This window comes from Typopeltis vanoorti, chromosome 8, assembly GCF_054136105.1.
Source record: "Typopeltis vanoorti isolate ZY-2024b chromosome 8, IOZ_Tvanoo_1.0, whole genome shotgun sequence".
Lineage (NCBI taxonomy): Eukaryota > Metazoa > Arthropoda > Arachnida > Uropygi > Thelyphonidae > Typopeltis > Typopeltis vanoorti.
In genome coordinates, this window is record NC_143556.1 from 78,040,130 (window position 1) to 78,062,978 (window position 22,849).

The 22,849-nt window shown below is 34.5% G+C and overlaps 1 protein-coding gene across 1 annotated transcript in view; it reads right to left on the bottom strand.

Annotated features, from left to right (window-relative positions):
* Nucleotides 1–22,849, bottom strand: part of Cyfip (Cytoplasmic FMR1-interacting protein Sra-1) — a 452,821-nt gene that overhangs the window by 339,135 nt on the left and 90,837 nt on the right. Inside the window, exons 6-8 of the mRNA XM_090396405.1 lie at nucleotides 19,485–19,710; nucleotides 14,526–14,630; nucleotides 8,927–9,130 (exon numbers count right to left, since the gene is read on the bottom strand). Coding sequence (XP_090252531.1) covers nucleotides 8,927–9,130; nucleotides 14,526–14,630; nucleotides 19,485–19,710 — 535 coding nt within the window. The remainder of the gene's footprint in view (nucleotides 1–8,926; nucleotides 9,131–14,525; nucleotides 14,631–19,484; nucleotides 19,711–22,849) is intronic.

Sequence of the window (22,849 nt, forward strand, 5' to 3'; positions counted from 1 at the left end):
TCTGTTTACATGACCATACCACCTGAGATTAGCTCTGCTAACACATTCCAAATGCTAACAATGTCATTTCCTTCCTAATATCCTGGCTTTTTAATACATGATTCTTCTGCCACTGATGCGATTTGTTCATTCCCCTAATCCTTCTCATAACTTTCATATCGTTGGCCACAGTCTTTGTTGACCTGTCTACTTCTAATCCAGATTCATATGTTAAAATTGGTTTGAACACTGTATTGTATACAGCTAATTTAGTGTTTTGACTAATTTCTTTCTTATTTCATACACATTTATTCAGCTAACTTCCTACCTGGAAGACTTCGAGCAGTGAGCTCTAGATTCCGCTAGCCTAAAGTCCAAAGTCTGGCTCAAATATGTTGATAATATTTTCACCATTTGGCTCCCACAGCCGTGAAATATTAACAACACAAATGTATCCAATTCGTCATCAAGATCGAAAACAACAACTCTCTTCCTTTTCTAGACACACTTATCACATGTCTTCCATCAGGACAGTCTACCAAAACCTATACACACAGGCCAATACATACATAAAAATTCATAACACCACCATCCAACAGAAAAAATTGGGATATCAGCACACCCTCAAACACAGAGCCTTAACAATTTACTGAAATGAACAGGCTCTGAACCAAGAATTTGAAATTATTAGCCAAAATTGGGGTACTTAAGGGTAAAAGCTGTATAACTGAGAGGAGATCTCCACATAGCCTTTAAAGGAATGTGGAGAACAGATCAGGGCTTCTGACCTAATGTCCAATCCTCACCTTCTCGTGGTGCACAGGGTTGAGTATCTACTTGGATACTGAACGAACGACGATGGGCTGGCAATTTGGGATTTAGCCGACCAAATTGTATTCTTATTCGTTAAACCAAAAGAAAAAATGATGGTACAACATGATAAAATTTCATGCTGGCTGGGGCGTTGCCCGGTTAAACAAGGTCCCCGTTGTTTTTGCCAGGGAACCAGTGCGAACAGTAAAAAGTCAGCTACTGGAACAAATCTGAAAATACACCCCAACTCAACATCACCAGAGTTAAAGATCAACATAAGAAGCCTGAATGGCAAAAAAATGGAGCTAGATGAGGAATTAGATAAGTATCAGATCGACATTATAGGGGGTGACTGAAACAAAAAAGACAAAAACTGGTGAGATCTTTCTGAGCAATAAATACAAAATGTTATATTCAGGCAATGACAATCAAGGAAAAGAAGGAGTAGCCATAGTATTCAACACAAAATATGAGGCTAATCTTCTTGAATGGCAGTCAGTCTCAAGTAGAGTAATGTGGGCAAATATGAGAATGGTGAACCGGACAATGAGACTTATTTGTACCAATGGTCCCACAGAAGGTTCTACTAAGGTAGAAGTGGAGGAATTTTTTGAGGCTTTAGAAAAAGCAAATGACACGATGAAAAAGGAAAAGGTGGTCCCTGTTGGGGATCTAAATAGCAGAGTAGGAAATGATTATGAGACATACAAAAATATTTTGGGAAAATCTGGAGAAAAGAGCAAAGTTAATAATTATGGCAAATGTCTGTTGGATTTCTGCTCAGGACATGGACTGGTTATTACTAACACCATGTTCCAACATAAAAATGTGCACAAATTCACATGGAGAGAAGAGGCAAGGAATAAGAAAAGTCTCATTGACTATGTTATTGTTGATAGTGATGTTTTCTCCCTGGTGCAGGACACCAGAGTGTACAGAGGATTTGAAATTGGAAGTGATCACCATTTAGTCTTGAGCAGAATAAAATTGAATTTCATATTGAAAAGAATGACATGTAAGAAAGTTTTAAAGTGAATAAAAGTTGAGCAGCTCTCAGATGTGCACTGTAGACTAAAATACACAAAGATTATTGAAGAAAAAATGAAAGAGTTTGAGAACAGGAATCAAACCTTGGAGATTCAGTGGCAAGCCTTGAAGAAAGCCCTGATTGATTCAGTTAGAGAGGCATGTGGTGAAGTTGTCTGCAAGGATAAAAAAAATCAGAACTCCCTGGTGGATACAGGAAGTTAAAGAGGAAGTGAAGGAAAAGAAGAAAGCATATCAAAAGTTCCTGTCAAATAAGTCAGCTTGTGCTCTTAGAGAATATAGGGACAAATGCAAGAATGCTAAACACTGTGTAAAACTAGCTAAAACAAAAGTCATGTGAGGACTTTGGCAAGAATATAGAAAATAAATATCAAGAAGGTGGCAAAATATTCTGGAGGTTGTTGAAGAAGCTTCAGAATGGAGGAAAGAGTGCTGTAAAAGGAGTTAGAGATGATAAAGGTGACATGAAAACAGGAGAAAAAGATATCCTTGAAGTATGGAGTAATTACTTTGAAAAACTGCTAAATGAAACAAGCAGTGATGACAGCACAGTGGTAAAAAATACTGACCAGGCATGCAGCGAGGAATACATATCCATACTTGAAGTAGAAAAAGCCATCAAAGGCTTGAAATGTGGAAAGGCAGCAGGAGTAGATGATATTCGACCAAAAATGCTGAAGTAGTATTATTATTATTATTATTATTATTATTATTCAGGCCTCCAAGGAGTCAAAAGACTCATCGAGGGAGATCCTTCCTAAGACATAAAGTTTGTCAAGACTCATCGAGGGGAGGTCTCCCCCTGAGAAACACAAAGTACCACCCTCCACACAAAAAAACCACTCCTTACCCTCTTGCTCACAGTTTCCTTTCGTAACTTCCAGGGATGGCCTCTTGTTATCACTCCTTCCCACTGTTCAACCAAGCAAAAGAACTCCCCAGTGTCAACCCTGTAACCACCTCTCAACAGTTTAAAAGTCTCAATCATATCACCTCTCCTTCTTCTATCCACCAAACTCTGCAGTCCACATTCTCTCAGCCGATCCTCATAACTATCCTTGTACAGTCCTGAAACCATCTTTGTCATCCATCTTTGTATCCTTTCCACAGTTAATTTATCCCCTTCAAATCCTGGGGACCAAATCTGAGAACAATAGTCCAAGTGTGGTCTGATCAGAGACTTATACAACGGAATGATAACCCTCTTATCTCTGCAGGTCAGTGTCCTTCTCATAATAGCAGCAATCCTCTGTGTTACCTTCACCACCTTTGCAATAAGTCCCCTAAACTTCAGGTTTCTATCAATCATCAACCCCAGATCTCTTGTCTCCCCTACTTCCTCCAGTATAACTCCTCCCATAGAGTATGCAGCATCCCATCGATGTTTCCCGAACCTTAAGACCTTACATTTTGCTGCATTAAACTGGCACCCCCATTCATTTGCCCATCTATCTAGCTTATTTAAATCCTCTTGCAGGGCTACCACATCTGCACTATTACTAACAATCCTTCCCAGCTTCGCATCATCCGCAAACAACTGAATATCCCCCTGCAATCCACTGGCTATGTCATTGATATAAAGGTTAAACAATATAGGTCCTAGTACTGAGCCCTGTGGGACGCCACTTGTAACCCTCTGCCTCCTGGAAACTGCTCCACCATACACAACTCTCTGATACCTATCAGACAGCCAATCCTGAATCCAGTTGACCAATCTGACATCCAGACCCATGTGCTGCATATCAGCTTATCATGTGGCACCCTGTCAAATGCCTTATGTATGGTGGTATAAAAGTCTTACAGTGGCTGCACTGCATAGTTCGGAAAGCCTGGACAGAGGGATGAATTCCTGATGACTGAAGTAGAGCTCTCATAGTACCCATATATAAAAAGGGAAATAAAACTGAATGTGAGAATTACAGAGGTATTTCCCTACTGAGTGTTCCTGGCAAGATCTATGCAGTATACTTGAGAAATGATTGAGAAGAATTGTGGAAGAAAAGCTGGGTGAAGAACAAGCTGGATTCAGGCCAAATAGAGGCTGTCAGGATCAGATCTTCACTTTACGACAAATAGTCGAGAAAGCATGGGAATATAACAAAGATCTGTATTTAAGTTTTGCCGATTTGGAAAAGGCATATGACAAGGTGCCAAGAGAGAAGCTATTCAATATGCTACAGTTACATGCTGTCAATGGGGCATTATATCAAGCAATACTTAGTCTTTATTTGAGTTGTAAGTCAGCAGTTAGAATTGAAGGAAGTACAGGAAGATGGTTTAATGTTAAATCTGGTGTGAGACAAGGATGTACATTATCCCCTCTGTTATTCATTATCTATATGGATCACATTATGAAGGAAATAGGTATTAAACATGATATCAAAATTGGAGATGTTAATGTCAGCTCTTTGCTTTATGCGGATGATGTTATACTTCTAAATAAATCCACTACAAGTCTGCAAGATTCTCTGACTAAATTGAATAACTGTTGTAATAGATATAGTATGAAGGTCAGCAATAACAAGACAAAGACGATGAAAATAGGCAGAATCATTGAAAATGTCAACAGTGTTGTGAATGGAGAACCTGTGGAACAAGTAAAACATTTCAGCTAATTAGCCACGATTTTCAGTGAAGATGTTAAATTAAATATAGAAATAGACAACAGAATCAGCAAAGCTGGTATGGTGGGAAGTCAAGTGAATAAATTCATATGGAATAAGAGAGAAATTAGTCGGAACACTAAATTAGCTGTATACAAGACAGTGTTCAAACCAGTTTTAACTTATGGATCTGAGAGCTGGGTCAGAAGTAAAACACTTGACCAAAGACTAGAAACCGCAGATATGAGAGTCCTGAGAAAGATTATAGGCATGAACAGATGGCATCAATGGCAATATCATATTAAAAACGAGGATATTAGGAAAGAACTTGACATTGTGTGCATCCAGGAATGTATTAGCAGAGCTAATCTCAGGTGGTATGGTCACTTAAACAGAATGGATGAGGAAAGATTAGCAAAACAAGTGTTCTCTGCCAGGTTGGCAGCAAAACTACCCAGAGGAAGACCAAGATATAGATGGATTGATACGGTACAAAGTGCGTTAGACGATAGAAATATAAGATCTGATAATGTTGGGGTCTTGACAAGTAACAGACTGATTTGGAGGAAAATTGTAGATAGGAAGTTATTAATGATGTAATTATTTTCATGTAGTACTATCATATCCTGTACATCCCTTGAGGGTGTACAGATGATGATGATGATGATGTAGCCAAATATTTGTAAAAAATAGCTACAATAAAAAAAAGTTCACAAAACCCTCCAAAAAATGCTGTTAAAAACAAAAAAGATTACAAGAATGCCATAGTTATACCATATATTAGGAGCATTTCTTTCAAATTAGTCTATTACTTGTAAGCACTCTGATATTGTCATATCTCTAACATTTCGTTCTTCTAAGGCACTTCTTAATGAATCAATTCACCTAGACCGTAGTCTTCCTCTGGGCCTCTTTCATGCCAATCTTGACATCAAACACCTGTTTTGCTAACCTTTCCTCACCAATTCAACTTAAGTGGCCATAACACTTTAGATTAGCTCTGCTGACACATTCAAGAACGTGTCAGCAGATTACAATGCTAATAATGTTCCTTTCGAATATCTTCATTTTTAATATGATTCTGCCAATGATGCCATCAGTTCAATCCCTTAATTTTTCTCAGAACCCTCATATCTGTGGTGTCTAGTCTTCGATAAAGTGCTTTATTTCTAACCAAACTCAGATATATAACTTAAAACTGGTTTGAACACTGCCTTGTATACTGCTAATTTGGTGTTTAGCTGATTTCTCTCTTATTCCATATAAATTTATTCAGCTACCCACTACACCAGCTTTGTTTATTCTGTTGGCTATTTCCCAATTTAACCTGCCATCTTCACTAAAAACTGTGCCTAAATAGCTGAAATATTTTACTTGTTCTATAGGATCTCCATTCAGAATGCAGCTGAAGTTTTCTATGTTCCTGCCTATTTTCATGGTTTTGGTTTTCATACCAAATTTGTTACAGCTGTTATTCAATTTAGTTAGCAAATCCTGGAGACTTGCATAGATGTGTTTAGAAGTACATCATCTGCATAAAGCAAAGATCTAAGTTTGACATCAATTCCAATATCAGCCTAATGCCAGTTTCTTTCATAATGTGATCTATATAGATGGTGAATAAGAATATAGGTAATGTGCATCCTTGTCTTACCCCTGGTTTTACATCAAACCATCTTCTCTGTATTTCTTTCAATTCTAACTGCTGACTGACAAATATAGACTATGTATTGCTCTGTATAATGTTCCATTCGCCCCATATAATTGTAGTGTTTTGAAAAGCTTTTCTCTGGGCTATGTCGTATGCCTTTTCCAGATCTACAAAAATCAAGCAACTTGTCATATTCCCATGATTTCTCAACTATTTGTCTTAAAGTGAAAATCTGATCTTGACAGTCTGTATTTGGCCTGAAACCTGCTTGTTCTTCTAGAAGGTTCTCTTCCACTATCTTCTGCAAACTCTTTTCAAATATGCTTGAATAAATCTTACCTGGAACACTAATAGAGAAATTCCTCTGTAATTCTCACATTAAGCTTTATTCACTTTTTTTTTTTATAGAAGGGTACTATGAGAGCTCTACTCCAATCATTGGGAATTCGACTTTCTGTACAGGCACTCTGAATTATGCAGTGCAGCTACTGCAAAACTTTTAAACCCCCATACCTAAGCATTTTTGGTGGAATATCATCTACTCCACTTGCATTTCCACATTTCAAGTTTTTGACAGCTTTTTCTACCTCAAGTATTGATATGTACTCCTCTTTGCATTCCTCTTGATAATTTTCTATTATGGTTCTGTCACTGCTTGGTTCATTTAACAGTCTTTCAAAGTAATTACTCTAGACATCTAGGATATCCTTATCATCAGTTTTCATGCCACCTTTATCGTATTTGATTACTTTTAAAGCAATCTTTTCTCAATTTCTAAGCTTCTTCAATAGCCTCCAGGCTATTGAAGAAGCTTAGAAAATAAGGATCATTTTGCCACCTTCCTGATATTAATTTTCCACATTCTTCCCAAAGTATTCACATGACTTTTGTTTAGCTACTTTTACACATAAGCTTAGCTTGCTTACATTTTTCTCTGTATTCTTTTAGGGCATCTTCTGACTCATTTGCTAGAAACTTTTGGTATGCTTTCTTCTTTCCTGGACTACTTCTTTAACTTCTTGTATCCACTATGGTATTCTTATTTTTCTATCATTGCACACAACTTTACACATACCTCCCTAGCTGAATCAGCGTCTTCTTCCTAGTTTACAAATGAGACTCCAAAGTTTGGTTCTTGATTTCAAACTACTGCAAATTTTCTTCAATAAAGTTTGCATAGTTGAGTCTACAATTTCAGTTTACCTGGAAAAAACTGCTCAACTTTAATTCTTTTTAAAACTTTTTCACATACTGTTCTTTTCAATGTGATATATATCCATTTTTATCCTGATTAGTACTAAGTAATGATCACTTCTAATTTCAAATCCTCTATACACTCTTGTATCCTGAACCAGTCTTATGATATCACTATCAACGATAGAGTAATCAATGAGGCATTTCTTATTTCTTTCGTCTTGTCTCCACGTGAACTTTGCACATCTTTATGTTGAAACATGATGCTAATAATGACTAGTCTGTGTCCTGAACAGAAGTCTAGCAAATACCTACCATTATTATTAGTTCTGCCCTTTTCACCAAATTTTTCCAAAATGTTCCTATATGCCTGGTGAGATTCATTTCCTACACTGCTGTTCAGGTCTCCAACAAGGACCACTTTTTCCATTTTCTTTATGTCAGCTGCCTTTTCTAATAACTCAAAAAACTCCTTCACTTCTTCCTTAGAAGAACCTTCTGTGGGACCACAGGCACAAATAAATTTCATTGTCCTCTTTTTGCCCATATAACTCTGCTTGAGCTTTCCAATCAAGAAGTTTATCTTCATATTCGGTGTCGAATGCTATCGCTACTCCTTTCCATTCCTTGATCATTATTGCCTGAAAATAGCATCTTATACTTATTATTTAGTAATATCTCGCCTGTTTTTGTCTTCTTTATCTCAGTAATGCCAATTACGTCCATGTGGCACTTTTCTAATTCTTCTGCAAGTTTGATTTCCTTTCCATTACTACTCCTTAATTGATGGTTTCTATCTTCAGTTCTTCTGATGTTGGGTTTATTCTTCTTTTTCTAGATGGTGAGTTGGAGCTTGTTCCAGTAGCTGACTTTTCACTGTTTGTCCTGGTTCCCTGATAAAAACAGCAGGCCTTGTTTAACTGGCCAATGCCCCATCCAGCATGAAATCTCATCATGTTGTTCCATCATACACATTTGTGGTTTAAGCCAATAAAAAGTACAATTTGGTTGGCTAAGTCCCAAATTGTCAGCCCATCCTCGTTCATTCAGTACCCAGTAGTTACCTACTAACGAGGTGTACCACATTAAGTTGAGGATTGGACACTAGGTCAGAAGTCCTAGTCAGTTCTCTGCATTGCTGAAAGGCGATGTGGGAGGTCTGCTCTCAGTTATTTGGCTTTGACCCTTAAGCGACCCCAATGCAATACTCATGATTCAAAAAACTGCATCATTTACACCATATAAAAATGTGTCAACACCAAACAGCTGTCGCCAATATGCCAAGTCCCATCATGTAATAATATTAACACTCACCTAGCAGCTATAAATTAACAACAGAGCTGTTACTTAAAAAGACATTTTAAAATAATATTCTATCCAAAAATTCTACATAAAGAATCACTTCTATGAGTGAATAAATGAATTTAAATAATAAGCTTGAAAAAAAAAATCTAACCAACATACATAATAAACTCCTTTTTAACTTACAGTTTGTCAAAAGAAAATTACCAATAAAGAAATTATTAGTATGAGATTACAATAGCATGGATATACTTGTTTCATAATTATTTATATTACAGCATTTAAAAAAAAAAAAAAAAAAAAAAAAAAAAAAAAAAAAAAAAGGAAGAACACTAACCTCATTATTATGGCGAGCTAATTCACTAATATAACGAACATATTCATCACGAATTGTAGGCAAATACTGCAACAAATCTGACTGTGGACTAGGAGATGATGAACTAGCTAATGGCCAACGGGACTGATCATAATGTGGACTACGCTTGATATAGTTGAATGGAGCTACTTGCATATCTCCAAATAATGGTACCATTTCCAACTGCTGTAATAAATATTTATACATTTACAATTATGATTCTTTATCATTAATACACAACATTTTTTCACCTTGATCTAAATGATTACACAGTCCAACACAATTTTTGGTGACTTTTATATGAGAATTGTTTTTCACTAATTTGGGTGCGCTGATTTCAAATATCAAACCCATTTTTCTCTATCACGTCAGGGTCAGGTTTTTCCTCTATGGCATTTTCTTTTTGCTAATTTGTAAGTTTTTGATATTTTAAGGAGGCAGTACTATTTAGAGGATCAAAAAAATCGATTTTTTAATATCATTTTCTGAAAGTATGTACTTTTAAAAATCTGTTCCTAACTTGTTATCAAGAAATTCGAAAAATTCCCGAAGATATAGCCTATTATTCAAAGTGGTGCACAGATCAGAATCGGAGCGCTCACCGCTCTCGCTTGTTAGTAAACGAATAAATGCGTAAGAACCTGCATTTATTCGTTTATGCAGGTTCTTATGCATTTATTCGTTGCATAAGACGTAACGGCACGTACTGGTGCTTTGAATGCGAAATTTTTTTCTTATTCTTCTTATTATAACCAGAAGTCTGAACTAAACAAAAATAGCAATCATCTACGTGATTTTTCGGTTCACGCCAAATCATTGGAATGCCAAAAGCTAATTTTTGGCATTTTCCCTTGCTCCACTGTTGTAAATTTTCTACACATGACTTACACACTTTATTTGGAGCCCATGACTTGTCCTGATCTGCAATTTTTACGTCAAAGTATGCAAAGCACACTTTCTTAACAAAATCAGTGATATTTGTCCTTTGACTGGGAACAGTAAAGCTGCCACAAATGTAGCAGAAGGAATCTACACTATTGACACAATTTCGAGTAGTAGATACGATGTATTTTCTTCACTTCTAACATGCAATTAACAAGACAAAAAAAACCAGAGACTTTATTGAAACTTTAAAAGCGCTCATCATATTTTCATGATTGATTGATTTCGATCGTTCTTTGTCCACTATGATGCATATAGCATTCATTTGTTTTAGGCAGTGGTCATCGCCTACTTTTCATCACCTAAATGTATTAGGTCGGTTATCGGCCTCTCTCGCATTCAAAGCGCCAGTACGTGCCGTTGCAGGTTCTTACGCATTTATTCGTTTACTAACAAGTGAGAGCGGGGAGTGCTCCGATTCTGATTTGCGCACCACTTTGAATAATAGGCTATATCTTCAGGAATTTTTCGAATGTCTTGATAAAAAGTTGGAACAGATTTTTAAAAGTACATACTTTTAGAAAATAATATTAAAAAATCGATTTTTTTGATCCTCTAAATAGTACTGCCTCCTAAAAACTATCAAAAACTTACAAATTAGCAAAAAGAAAATGCCATAGAGGAAAAACCTGATGTGATAGAAAAAAATTGGTTTTATATTTGAAATCAGCACACTCAAATTAGTAAAAAACAAGTGTCAGATCATAATCAGCAGAAAAAATTTTTTTTTTGTTGGCCAGTGTTATTTAATTATAAAATTCTTAGAGAAAATTAAATGTTATAAGTTGTGCTTAGGACACCTTCAAAAAGATCCATCCTTTAAAAATGAACTCTAACAGCAAACGTACAGAATGTTATATGTAGAAAAGTTTTGTAGTTTTTAATATGACATGAAATGTTATCATCTAGCATCATAAAATGAAGGACATTCTGTTTATAACTTGGAGACACATTTGTACAACTAGTGAAATCAACACTAAGGAGCGCCTCCTTCTTTTATGCAATTTTTTGCAAGATTCAATTTTGAAGTCACTCTGATCATAATAATAATATCACTCTTTAAAAGGGCTTAAAGAATTAAATTCAAAAGAAATAAAACTATGGAATTTCTTAGCACTTTCATAGGAACCATTTCACAATAGGCCACAAAGGCACACTTGCAATTTGGCAAAGACAGACTGGAATCCTTTAGTCCTAACTAGACTAGTGTCCTCTATGGGTGTGGTAAAGGAATCCTGCTGATGATCTCCCAAACTTTGGTAAAGTGAAGCAAGCCAAATTTGTTAAGATTTAGTGAATATTATAATGCTGTGGCAGATTCCAAATGGCCATAGTGCAGATAATGGACAAAGTTTCTGTGTTTCTCCAAATGGATATTAGCTGTTCTTCCTGTTAGTTCCCAAGTAAGACAGTCTGCAAGACCAAAGAATGTGGCAAATTTCAGAATGGTCTAGATCAGAACTGTCCAACCTTAGGTAATCTGAGGGCCCCATTAAAAAAAAAAAATTATCTGAGGGCTGCATCACAATGCGTATCTAGTAATTTGGTGAGCAGCAGCAGCGACACAACCTCGATAGCTGAACAAATGAACAACACTAATTGCGCACTCTTATTCCCCGTGAGCGCACGGAGCATGCATGTTGGAACAAAACAGTGTAAGAACGCTTCTTTGACACATCTAATATTTGAAAAACACGTGGGTATATAGTGATGTAAAAACACTAAATAAAATTATCAACATCGAGATTATCAATTAGTGATAGAATTAAAATATGTAATATGCATTGGATTCAAATTGTTATTTTATTTTTTCGCTCATGAAAATCAAAACCACAGGTGGGCCTCACATAATCGCACTGGAGGTCGCATCCATCCCATGGGCAGTGCTTTGGACAGTCCTGGTCTAGATGACGGTCAGGATCTTAATGAGAGCAGATAAGGTAGTCAATTTTGTGGTATGGCTTGAAGGTCTGCACATCATACCTTTTTCAGAATCTGAAATTTTTTCTGAGATGCCCCAGATGTAGAGAATGGCAGCGGGTGGGTTTTTATGTGATTTTTTTTTTTCTGGCTCGTGGGAAGGGGGGGGGGGAATGAGAAGAGTTCTGTTGATTTTATACTAAATCAACATTTTTAGCTTAAAAAAAGTGAATTATTTGTGATTTTCCCAGAATGTGATTGATCCCTGGGAAAAGGTTAATGTGGTCAGAGCAAATGGTTCTAGCTCGATTTGCTATGATTTTGATAGAACCATATTTACAGGAGGGGCAGTGATCTGACAGCTGATGCATTAATGTGGATGGGTTTCCTGGAGATGGAAAAGGATAAGGATCTGTTGGACAGTCAAATGATTTGAGTGTCAAGGAAAGGCAGACAGGTATTGTTTTCCTTATCAAATAGTGAAACAAATCCTCTGGTATAAGATGTTGAAATATGCTAAAATGTTTCCAGTGTATCCCAGCCATGTGGCCAAATGAAGAACATGTAGCATAGTTATGTTTTTGAGAGGGGAACAATTTAGGGCTATATTTCCAAACTGTTCCATGAAAAGTGAGAAGGGAGCCCTACACATTTGCTTTCAATCTGCTTATAGACTTTTTCCTGCCAAAATCAGCCAGAATTCATGGTAAAAACTGAATAAGATCTAATAGAGAATGGCAATGGGTTTTTTATGCTCTGGATTTGGAAGGGAGAGGGAAGTGAATTTGGAAGATAGACAGAGTTTTGTTGATTTTGTGAAGAGGAAAGCCATTAGCTAAAAACAGTGTCCAGAATGTAATGACTGATCTCTGTTGAGAGACTGGCGTGGCCAGCTGATGAGAAGCCTCCTGACTCTTAACTGAGAGGTTTGGGCCTGTACACTAACTGGTGGCTGGGCTGCAGCACCACCATTTTAACTGATGGAGAAGATTATGGATCTTTATGGCCTTGAAGGGAATCACTCATAGTGCACAAAAAAAGGATGGGGGAACAGAAACCAGAATCCATGCACTGTTTATATAGGAATTACTGTATTTTTCTGTGTATAAGACCCCCCATGTATAAGACGCACCCTACTTTTTCGAACCCAAAATTAAGAAATCAATATTTTAAACATAAAACAGAACACATTTAATATATTTTTAAATATTCAAAGTATATTTAGTAATTAGGTAATATTTCCTAATTTCCGAAAATAAAAAACAATAGTTTTTTATTTTCGGACATTTTTATGGGCTAGTGCTCAAAATATTGTTAATGCATTAACTTATCCTGCCAAGAAGTTGCAGACATATGAATGCTTTCAGAGTTCTGATTGATTTATTCAGAATCAGCCATTAATGACATCAATCGACAGAGTTAACAAAGGCTAGTGATTGGTGGAAGCCTGTTAGTGGAGACAAGGTACCGGCAGTTTCACCACAGCAACCGCAAGTCTCTCAATTGGTTACGCCCTTTGTATAAGATGATCCCCAATTTTTGGTCTAAAAATTTTAGAAAAAAGTATCATCTTATATACGGAAAAATACGGTAATTCATAACTAGCAGAAGGTCAGTCATTATTTAATAGTTATATGTAGTTATTTTGCTGTGAATAAACTGCTGGTGTTACATATACCTGATTCATTCCTGAATTCTACAGTGACACCTTAATATTTGTTTAAAAAAGGGGTAACTCTCTTTCATGATAAGTGGGAGAAAACCTTGTTTCCTACCTGCTCTCCTCTTAACTGTAAGATTTAAAACTCCAAACCAGGTCACAACAAGTCCAAATGGGAGAATATAATCAACAGAAAACTTGGTATCGAGCCATTCGGGATTCTCTAGTGCTTTTCTGGTGAAAGAGAGACGAGAAGGAATGCAGTGAACTGTTCTTAGAATAGTTGAAGGTGATGTGAATGTCAAGTCATTATACAGTACTGAAAACAAATCAGAATAAAGTCTAAGAAACTATATATGATCGTTCTGAACGAAACATAAACCAAACTTACACTTTTTCAACTTCAACCTTTCAAGAGTATATTGTACCTGAATTAAACAGTACAATGTGCTTTTGAAAGGCAGAGCAATATTTAATGACAACCATCAGAAAAGATCTACATCAATTTAAAAGAAAAAAATCATACTGCCAATTAAAACAAAATTATAATTGGCGGGATGGTAATAGCAAAATCTACTTGTTCATACCAAATCCACCTCATAAGACAATTATTACTTATCTCACTTTTACAAACTACTGAAAAGTTACAATCAATGCCATATCACGAGAAATTTACTATAGCAACCATTCTTTTGGTTCCTATGACTTGTCTGTAATGAGAGTCAAATGTAATGCTCAAATTGCAGAGTGGCTACCCATTTCAAAAAAAGTTATACTTGGATTTTTTATTATTAAGATGATATTATTGCTTATAAATTTTTAATCTAGAATAGCTCTGATAAAAATAAATAAATAAAATAAAAATGCAGATGTCAGCATGAAAAACTTGCCAGAAAGCTGCTATCAGGAAAAAGACAATGAATGAATTAATAAGAGATGATAGAAATTATGGATTTCTTTATACCAAAAGTGATAATTTTAATAATCAAGTAACAAAAAAGTATTAAAATAGCTAAATTTTACTATAAATCTCATTCTGCAAGTGTACAAATGACTAACCTTAAATATTTTATCAATCTTAGTGATATTAATTCTCTTCTTCTGATCTAATTTATTAATATTGCAGATTTCTCCATCCATCAAAAATAAGCCAAATCCCATTACCTACAAAAATGAGAATTAAAAAGACATTATACAAATGCAATATTTCATAGAACACAGAAATTTATTAGTTGTTATCTAATAAAACATAAATAAATTACACTGACTAGCATTTTATCAACTGTTGAATCACAGTGTTTAATAAACTTCGCGATCTTAGTATTTATATTTGTTTTGATGGGGCCAACCCTGAAGCAGCCACTAGTTCTCTTTTTGGTGGTGAAACTAGTCAATGTAATTTATTTATTTAGGTAATGATTAATAAATTTCTGTGTTTTATGAATTATTTTTAGTCATAAAACTTTCTTTCATTAAAATAATATTTATTATAGTGAATAAATGTTCTCAACACTTTGAAGTTCGTAAGGTAAAACAAATATAAATACAAAGATGACAAAGTTGATTAAAGAGTTGATAAAACATAGATCACAAAGTTGATTAAATTATGTGATTAAACAGTTGATAAAACATATAGTCGATGTAACCATTGACTATATGTAATAGTTGGCATCCTTCATTTAAAAATATAAATGTATGCCAACCAAACAGCTTAACACAGCTTCTCAATATCTAGAGGCTCCACAATTTGATAAATCCAAGCTTAATATATCTATGTTTTTGGCACACTTTTATCTGCTCATGCATTACAGATATTTGTGTGATCAGCTTTTATGACCTTCTCCGAATCTAAATACTTCCGAGCATGTATTGTATCTCAAGAAACAGTTAAGACAAATATAAACTGAATATGCATCATGAGTACTCATTTTATAGCTATGTATCACTTTCATAATAACCAAAGAGCACAAGATTAAAGATAACTACCTGCACTATGCCACTGTTTTATAGATATATAAAGTAAAGATATTACATTTTTGCATTTTACACAGTATGATTTCACACCGTTCAAGAATAACAAAAAATATGTGCACATTATAATTAAAAAAGCTATGCAAGCATCCTGTACCCATTGTTATGGGCTTTATATCCACTGGTGACAAAAGCTATTGACTATGTCATATCAGTTGTCATTTGTGGCGGCACACTGAGGTATCAGTCTGTCAAATTGTGTGTGTGTGTATGCAGTTTTTGATGTAATAATATTATATTCTATACAATGTGAATTTAAATGATTTATTATTATAAGCACATAACTGGTCCACTAGCTAATGCTGGTACTACTGTATCGTTTAGCTTTTGATTTTTCAGGAAATGACAACGTATACTACAATATTAATTAAAAACTTTAATCAATACCTTCCTATCTATTGTATTATTTATTAACGTACAATTGTGTCCTTATATTATTTGAAAATAATATAAGGACAATTGTTCAAATATTTGTATATACTGCATGGTATCTTTTAATTATAAAATGTTTAAATAAAAATATTTGTTTGTTTTTATAGCACATTTTATTATTCTTAAAATAATTTTGTTGTGTATCAATATATAAAAATAAAATGTCAAAGTTATTTTGAAAAATACATAAATATTTAATTGAGTGCTAACTGCAGGACTGACTCGTGTGTGAAGAATTGTTTGCGTGTGGATTTCAGTTAATCATTTGCTAAACATGGGTCAAACGAGCAACATATCAGAAGCTAAGAAGTTTCATATGGTGTCTCTACACAAAGAAGGCCAAACTCAACAGTTTATAGCTAAAGAATTGATTACATGGTACTTTTGCAGAATCAATCTACCATGTAAGTCTACAGTTAGGTGTAGTAGTGGATCAAACATATAGAGCCATTTGGTAAACCAATGGTCATTCCCCGCCCCCTTGTTTTTGACTTCATTCATACAGGGTGTTAAACCTATAGTACATTAGTACAGTGAATGAGCCAAGGATTTTTTTCTAATTTTATATACTTCTTTTTTGTACAGTTATTTATTTTTACATAATCGAGAATCCCTTACACTTAACTGTAGACTTACATGGTAGATTGATTCTGCAAAAGTACCATGTAATCAATTTGATACTTTTTCAAGTCACTTCAGGCCTCCGCAATAAGCAGGGGGTGGCGGTCTTGCACCAGACAATAAAATTTATCTTCCACTTAAAGAAAGTCACAAATTATTACAGGGATTCAAACTCACAGCTTCTTGACTGGAGAGTGAATATGCTAACCACTCAGCTAACCGGCTTCAATTCAATTCCACCATATGTACTATTCTCTTATGTCTGTTCATCAGCCAACCCCCTCCTATTCAAGTGACCAGATTCAGTCTAGTAATATCATGGCATTGGCACTTCTCTTATCCAACTCAACTGTTACTTTATTGTAGAAAATGAGTAACTTACTAAGAAAATACCTTTTTCACAGACTTCAGCTATCCCATATAGGGCATCATGTTCCTATCCACATATTTCCAAAATCTGCTCTTAATCAACTTTTAATACCTTAACCATCAACTCAGAATATATATAATCTCAAAACTCTCAAAAACTAACAAAACAAAACATACAATACCATATGCAATAATATATTTCTTTTCTTTCTTTTTATTTTTTTGAATATCAATCCCACACAAGAGAGGCTGTGAGACCTATAGCACATTAGTGCTATAGGTCTCACAACCTCTCTTGTGTGGGATTGATATTTTCTCTATTAGTGCCATGTGTATGTGTGTGTGTGGGCAAGTGGCCAAGAAGAAGGAACCTGTTATGGGGAAGACTGTTTCAGATCACAGAAGTAGAAGATATTAAAGAAGAGGACTAGAATTTGGTTTGTTATGTTTGGAACTGGATAGTGACACCAGCTGTTTATGTATGTATGAGTTTGAAGTGGAAGAAGGATGTTAAGCAGAATAAAGCCCATGAAAATACCTGTGGAAACAATACATCATAAGATAGTGCTGAAATAGTGAGTTTTTAAGAGAGGGGTCACCAATTAACCAAATTACTCTCTTTTGGACTGCATCATGCATATTTAGAGAGAGAGAGATTTTTAGTGTGGCATCCCATATTTTAACAAAAAACATTATTCTAAGATAGGACAAATTTAGGGATTTGTATGTCTGGAGATGCACAGAATCACGGGTAAAAAGCTCACCTTACTGATGTTTTACAATGTCTGGAAACAGATAAAGATGGAGACAGACGAGACATACTGCTCTTGTTGATAAATAAATGATTTTTTGTTAATAATTAATTCTCTATATATGATTATTTTCAATGACTCGCCAAGATCAGGAATCATTCCAGCTAATGGAAATTTGCAAAAAATTTATACCAATTCATCACAGAGGAGTGACATAGGTGAACAAACAAGTGAAGCATATCAGGAGTATACATATATATGCTCCTGGTAGGGTCACACTAGGCATGAAGGTTGTTCCACCGTATACAACTAAATGCTTGCAGGCAAAGACAGGAGAGGAGATGGGCACCTGTCCTTAATTATCCACTACATAGATATTAAGAAAGCCTTACAGAAGGTTATGCCAGCTCAGTTGTTACCCATAAAAAAAAATAACAATAATAAAAATAAATAAATAAAACATTATCTTTTGGAGAGACCAGGAGAGATGACAAAACATGTACTACTGATGACAATGACCTTTCCATGAATATAAAGATATTTAAAAATGAATTTCATCTGAGAAACAGATTTATGATTGAAACATGGAATGTTGGATCATTATATCAACATGGTCAATTCAAGATTCTGCAACAAGAATTAGCACACTATGAATGATCTATCATTGGTTTATGTGAAACAAGAGGGCCAGAATCTGTAAAATTAACAACGGGAAAGAAATCACTTTCTATACTCAGGTACTAAAGAGGAGAGCAAGGAGGAGTTCGTTTCTTGATCCAAAAAATATTAAGCAGCATTGTGTCATAGACTTTAAACCTGTGAATAGTAATCATGCAGTAGTAAAATTAAAGGATAAACCACTAAATATATCTATTATACAAGTATATACACCAACAAATTCATATGATAATAAGCAGATCTCTTTTATGACCAAATCTATAACCTTATCTGTGAAAAGAAAAACTGTACAAGGGGATTTGAATGCAAAAATCAGAATAGGTATAGGAATTTTCTCTCCTTTGTCAGACCTTTTGAATTAGGAGAAACAAATGACAGGGGAAAGAAATTGATAGAACTTGATTTTTACAGAATGATCTCACTAATAACAGAACTTTTTCCACATAAAAGGTCATGAAAATGGAAGAACTCAGAACCTAATTGATTATACACTTATAAAAACTAAATATAAAACCTCTATAAACTCAGCAAGAACTAGATCTTTCCAGGTGCTGAAATCGGAAGTAACCATAATTTAGTCATAGCAACGTTTATGTTGAAATATAGATTTAGAACCATGAGGAAAATATGAAGACAAAAGTTTAACCTTACACAACTCAAATCAAATACCACTAAAGAATTATTTAAAATAAATCTTTCTTCTGCTCTTTCTGAAATACTTGCTGACTTTCTTGATCCTGATACCTCTTATCAACAGTTTTCAAGGACAGTTATTGAAGCAGATGAAAATATCCTAGGAAGAAAATGCAGTATTAATAAATCTTGGATTACCCAAGAAATGTTACAACTTTATGATCACCTAAGAGATTATGACCAATCTGGTACATTGCAAACAACAATGAAGAGTATGATTATCTGAACAGACAGATTAAAAAAAGGAGGTAAAGCTTTCAAAAAATTAAATGGTTATCTGAAGAATGCAAAGAAATTGAAGATAATCATTTCCCTCGCATCTGATTATTTGTAATAACAGAATGCAAATTCTATTTTCAGAATTTAATTAAAATGCTCATTTAATAAATTCAAACATAATCTTATAATAAATGTGCAATCTGCCTTATACTGAAACACTTACTTTAACCAGCATATGCTTTTCACTTGGAAGCATATACATTTTTGATTCGTACATTTGCACTGCAATGTTAACAACATCAGCCAGCAATTCCTCATAGCCTTGAATTTTTTCCATACTTTCTTTTAAAGTATCTCTTATTTTATTTTGTGTGGCAAGAAACATGGATAAGTTCTGTGATTCCTGCAATGCTTGAGAATCAGCCATCACTTTCAAAAACTGAGCAGCTCTAATAGGGAGGAGGATAAAAAGTTATGATCAAGCATATTAACTTTATTTACACTAGTTAATGTAAAAATATACATATAAAGGTGTTCTACAAAATTCACCAAATTAAAAATAATAAATATATACTAAAGGATCATAAGTGAAATATATCTTCTTCAGCCTTCTTGTGGTATGACCTATTGTCAGAAAAGGAGCTATGGAAAGCGAGCATTACCAGTGTAAGCATAACGAGGGAATGACAATGATATAATATGTTATTCCTATCAGCTTAAATTTAGAGGAAAGCAAGACTAGCAAGCCTTAAAGAAGCAGCCATACCTCTGAACTACTCACTGAAATATCAAAGCTTTGTACAAAAGACAAACATTCCGAGGGACTTTTTTGAAAAATGACCTAGAACAGATATAAAATGAAAAAGAAAAAAAAAAAGAAAAAAAAACTATATATATATATATATATTAACTATTAATTATTAATTAAATTAATAATTTAATTAATAATTAATAGCTAATTATTTTATAATTACAAAAACAAAGAAATAAAAGAAACATAATAGCTTTGATATGACATACTGAAGAGCAGAGGCAGACATTATGGTTTGGATTCATAAATCTATTTCAAAAGAGATAAATTACTATAAATTCTTTCTTTTTTTTATCATTTTAAACTGAAAACAAGTATCCCACAGTAAAAAATTAATGTTTATTAAAACACAAATATTTTATTTTATATACTGCAAAACATCATCAGTGCGAGATAGAGATGGGTGGATTACAAAAGAATTCGTCTGAGCATGTGACATGTAGTAGCTAAGATAAAACACTAGTGGAAAATATATCAAATATATATACATGTAAATTAAATTAAAAAATAATGCAACTGACACTAATAATTTCCCAAACTTTTGGAAGAGAAAGGTAGTCAATTATGATTTAAGGATGAAGGAGTAATGCTTTAGCAGTTTTTCTTTGAATAAATATTCAAATCTAAGTATACAGGGCACGCAAAAAGGTGGGTATATAAGTGTACATTTGTATCGTGGATGGGCTAAAGATTTTTTTTCCATTTTTATTGATTTTATAAATATATATATTCATTCATTTATTATTATTTTCTGTGTACTTTTAAATAGTCCAGAAACACTGCTCTAGAGACAAAAACCTAGAATATTTTCAAGCCACTTTGGTCATCCAATAAGAAGAGCAGCATTCTCACATCAGGTGATGAAATTCATCTCTCACCTAAAGAAAATCACAAACATCCATGCCCACAGCAGGATTCAAACCCACAATCTGTTTGATGGAAAGTAGATATGCTAAACACCCAGCCAATCAAGCTGGAAATAAGCCAGCTTGGTTGGCTGAGTGGATGCTTAGAAGAATTCTACTATAGCACATTCATTTTTCTATTCTTTTTGTATTAAAATTTCTACTATTATTCTTCAGCTCACACCAATGATGTTTTAATACATAAAATTAAATATTTGTGTTTAATAGAGATTAATTATTTTACTGCATCCATCAATTATGTTTCTGGTTTAAAATGTACTACAGGCATCTTTATACAAGAAGAAAATATTACACATGCTGGAATAAAAGAATAATAAAAGTTACATTAAAAAAAGAAAGGGCATAGCAATAACTGGATTATATGCTCTAGAACAGTGTTTCAATTCAAAATTTAAAAAAATATAGTCTTGAAAAAATTATTAATTGATATGAAACCTAACACAGAGAGTCAGGGAAACTTAATTCTGATGTGAGGAATTGTGAGAATTTGTGTGTAAGAGTGACAATGTTGAATAACTGTGTTACATGATGGGAAGAGTTTTTATTATGGGAATGATTATGAAGAGAGAACAATTCTGTCTTCATCCAGTTGAGACCTATCAAGCATGTGTAAAGATGTCTGCAAGTAAGGAACTAGATAAGAATAGAGATGTGAAAGTTGAACTGTGCCATGCAGAACACAGACAAGAGTATACAAAAGATCATGCAGGTAACTTATTATGTCTGTACGCAAATGCTAGGAATATCAGAAACAAATGTGTACAGTTTGTTGTCTCGGTTAATATATTGGGACCTCATATCGTAGGCATTAGCGAAACCTGGCTGTCAGAAGCAGACAAGGTAACTGGTATCAGGTGAAAGGTAATAGTATATTTAGAAAGGATAGGAGAGGGGGGTGCTGCTGCTAATGATATCAGATGACTTGAATCCAGTTAGAGTTGTCACCTCTGACTGCAATACTAATAACAGTTTTTCATGTGGCAGTGAGATTGAAGCCACTGAGAGTGAGGTGGAGTCTAGCAAAGTTAAACACATAGTGAAGTGATGTTAGACCTGGTGGATCAGTTGCTAGTGACGAAGAAATACATCATCGGGTGCAAAAAGATAATCATCATATGGGACTTTAATTATCTGAACATTGATTAGGTAACTGTGAAATCGCATGAGAGGAATGAAAATGATTTAACTGAGCTGTTGCAAGACAACTTCCTCAAGAAGCATGTGACAGAAGGAACTGGTGGTCAAAGAGTTAGATCTGATTATAGTGTAAGAGGGGATTTCAGTTAAAGATGTAACTATTCTGCCTCCAGTTGGTCACACTGATCATGTGGTACTGACTTGGGAAGTGGTTAAGTTTATGAATGTTCCCTTCAGAAAAGGTTATATGCTGAATTACAAGGCAGGAAATTATGACCAACTGAGGAGTATGCTGGGTTCTGCACTATGGTATTATCTTCTGGGTTCTGCAATTATGGTATTGGTTGTTGGATGAGAAGGATACCGACAGTGCATGTGAATAATTTAAAAAACACTTAAATGAGGCAATATCAGAATGTGTCCTTTGAGTTCAAAGAACAAATGTGGTAAGAATGAAATGGATGCATAATCTTATTAAGTAAGGGATGTGTAAGAAAAAGATGGCATGTAAGGAATGCTGTATGCATAAATAAGGATGATGTCAGTTATTAAAATTATAAGGAGCAGGACAGAAGAGTCAAGCTGTTGTACGGAAAGCTGTCTGAAAAGGAGAGGGGAGAGAAAAACAAAGTCTACAAGCTAAAGACACCCCCAAAAGAATTCTATTGTTATGCAGAAAATTAAAAAAAAATGAATATGAAAGAATAACTCTGC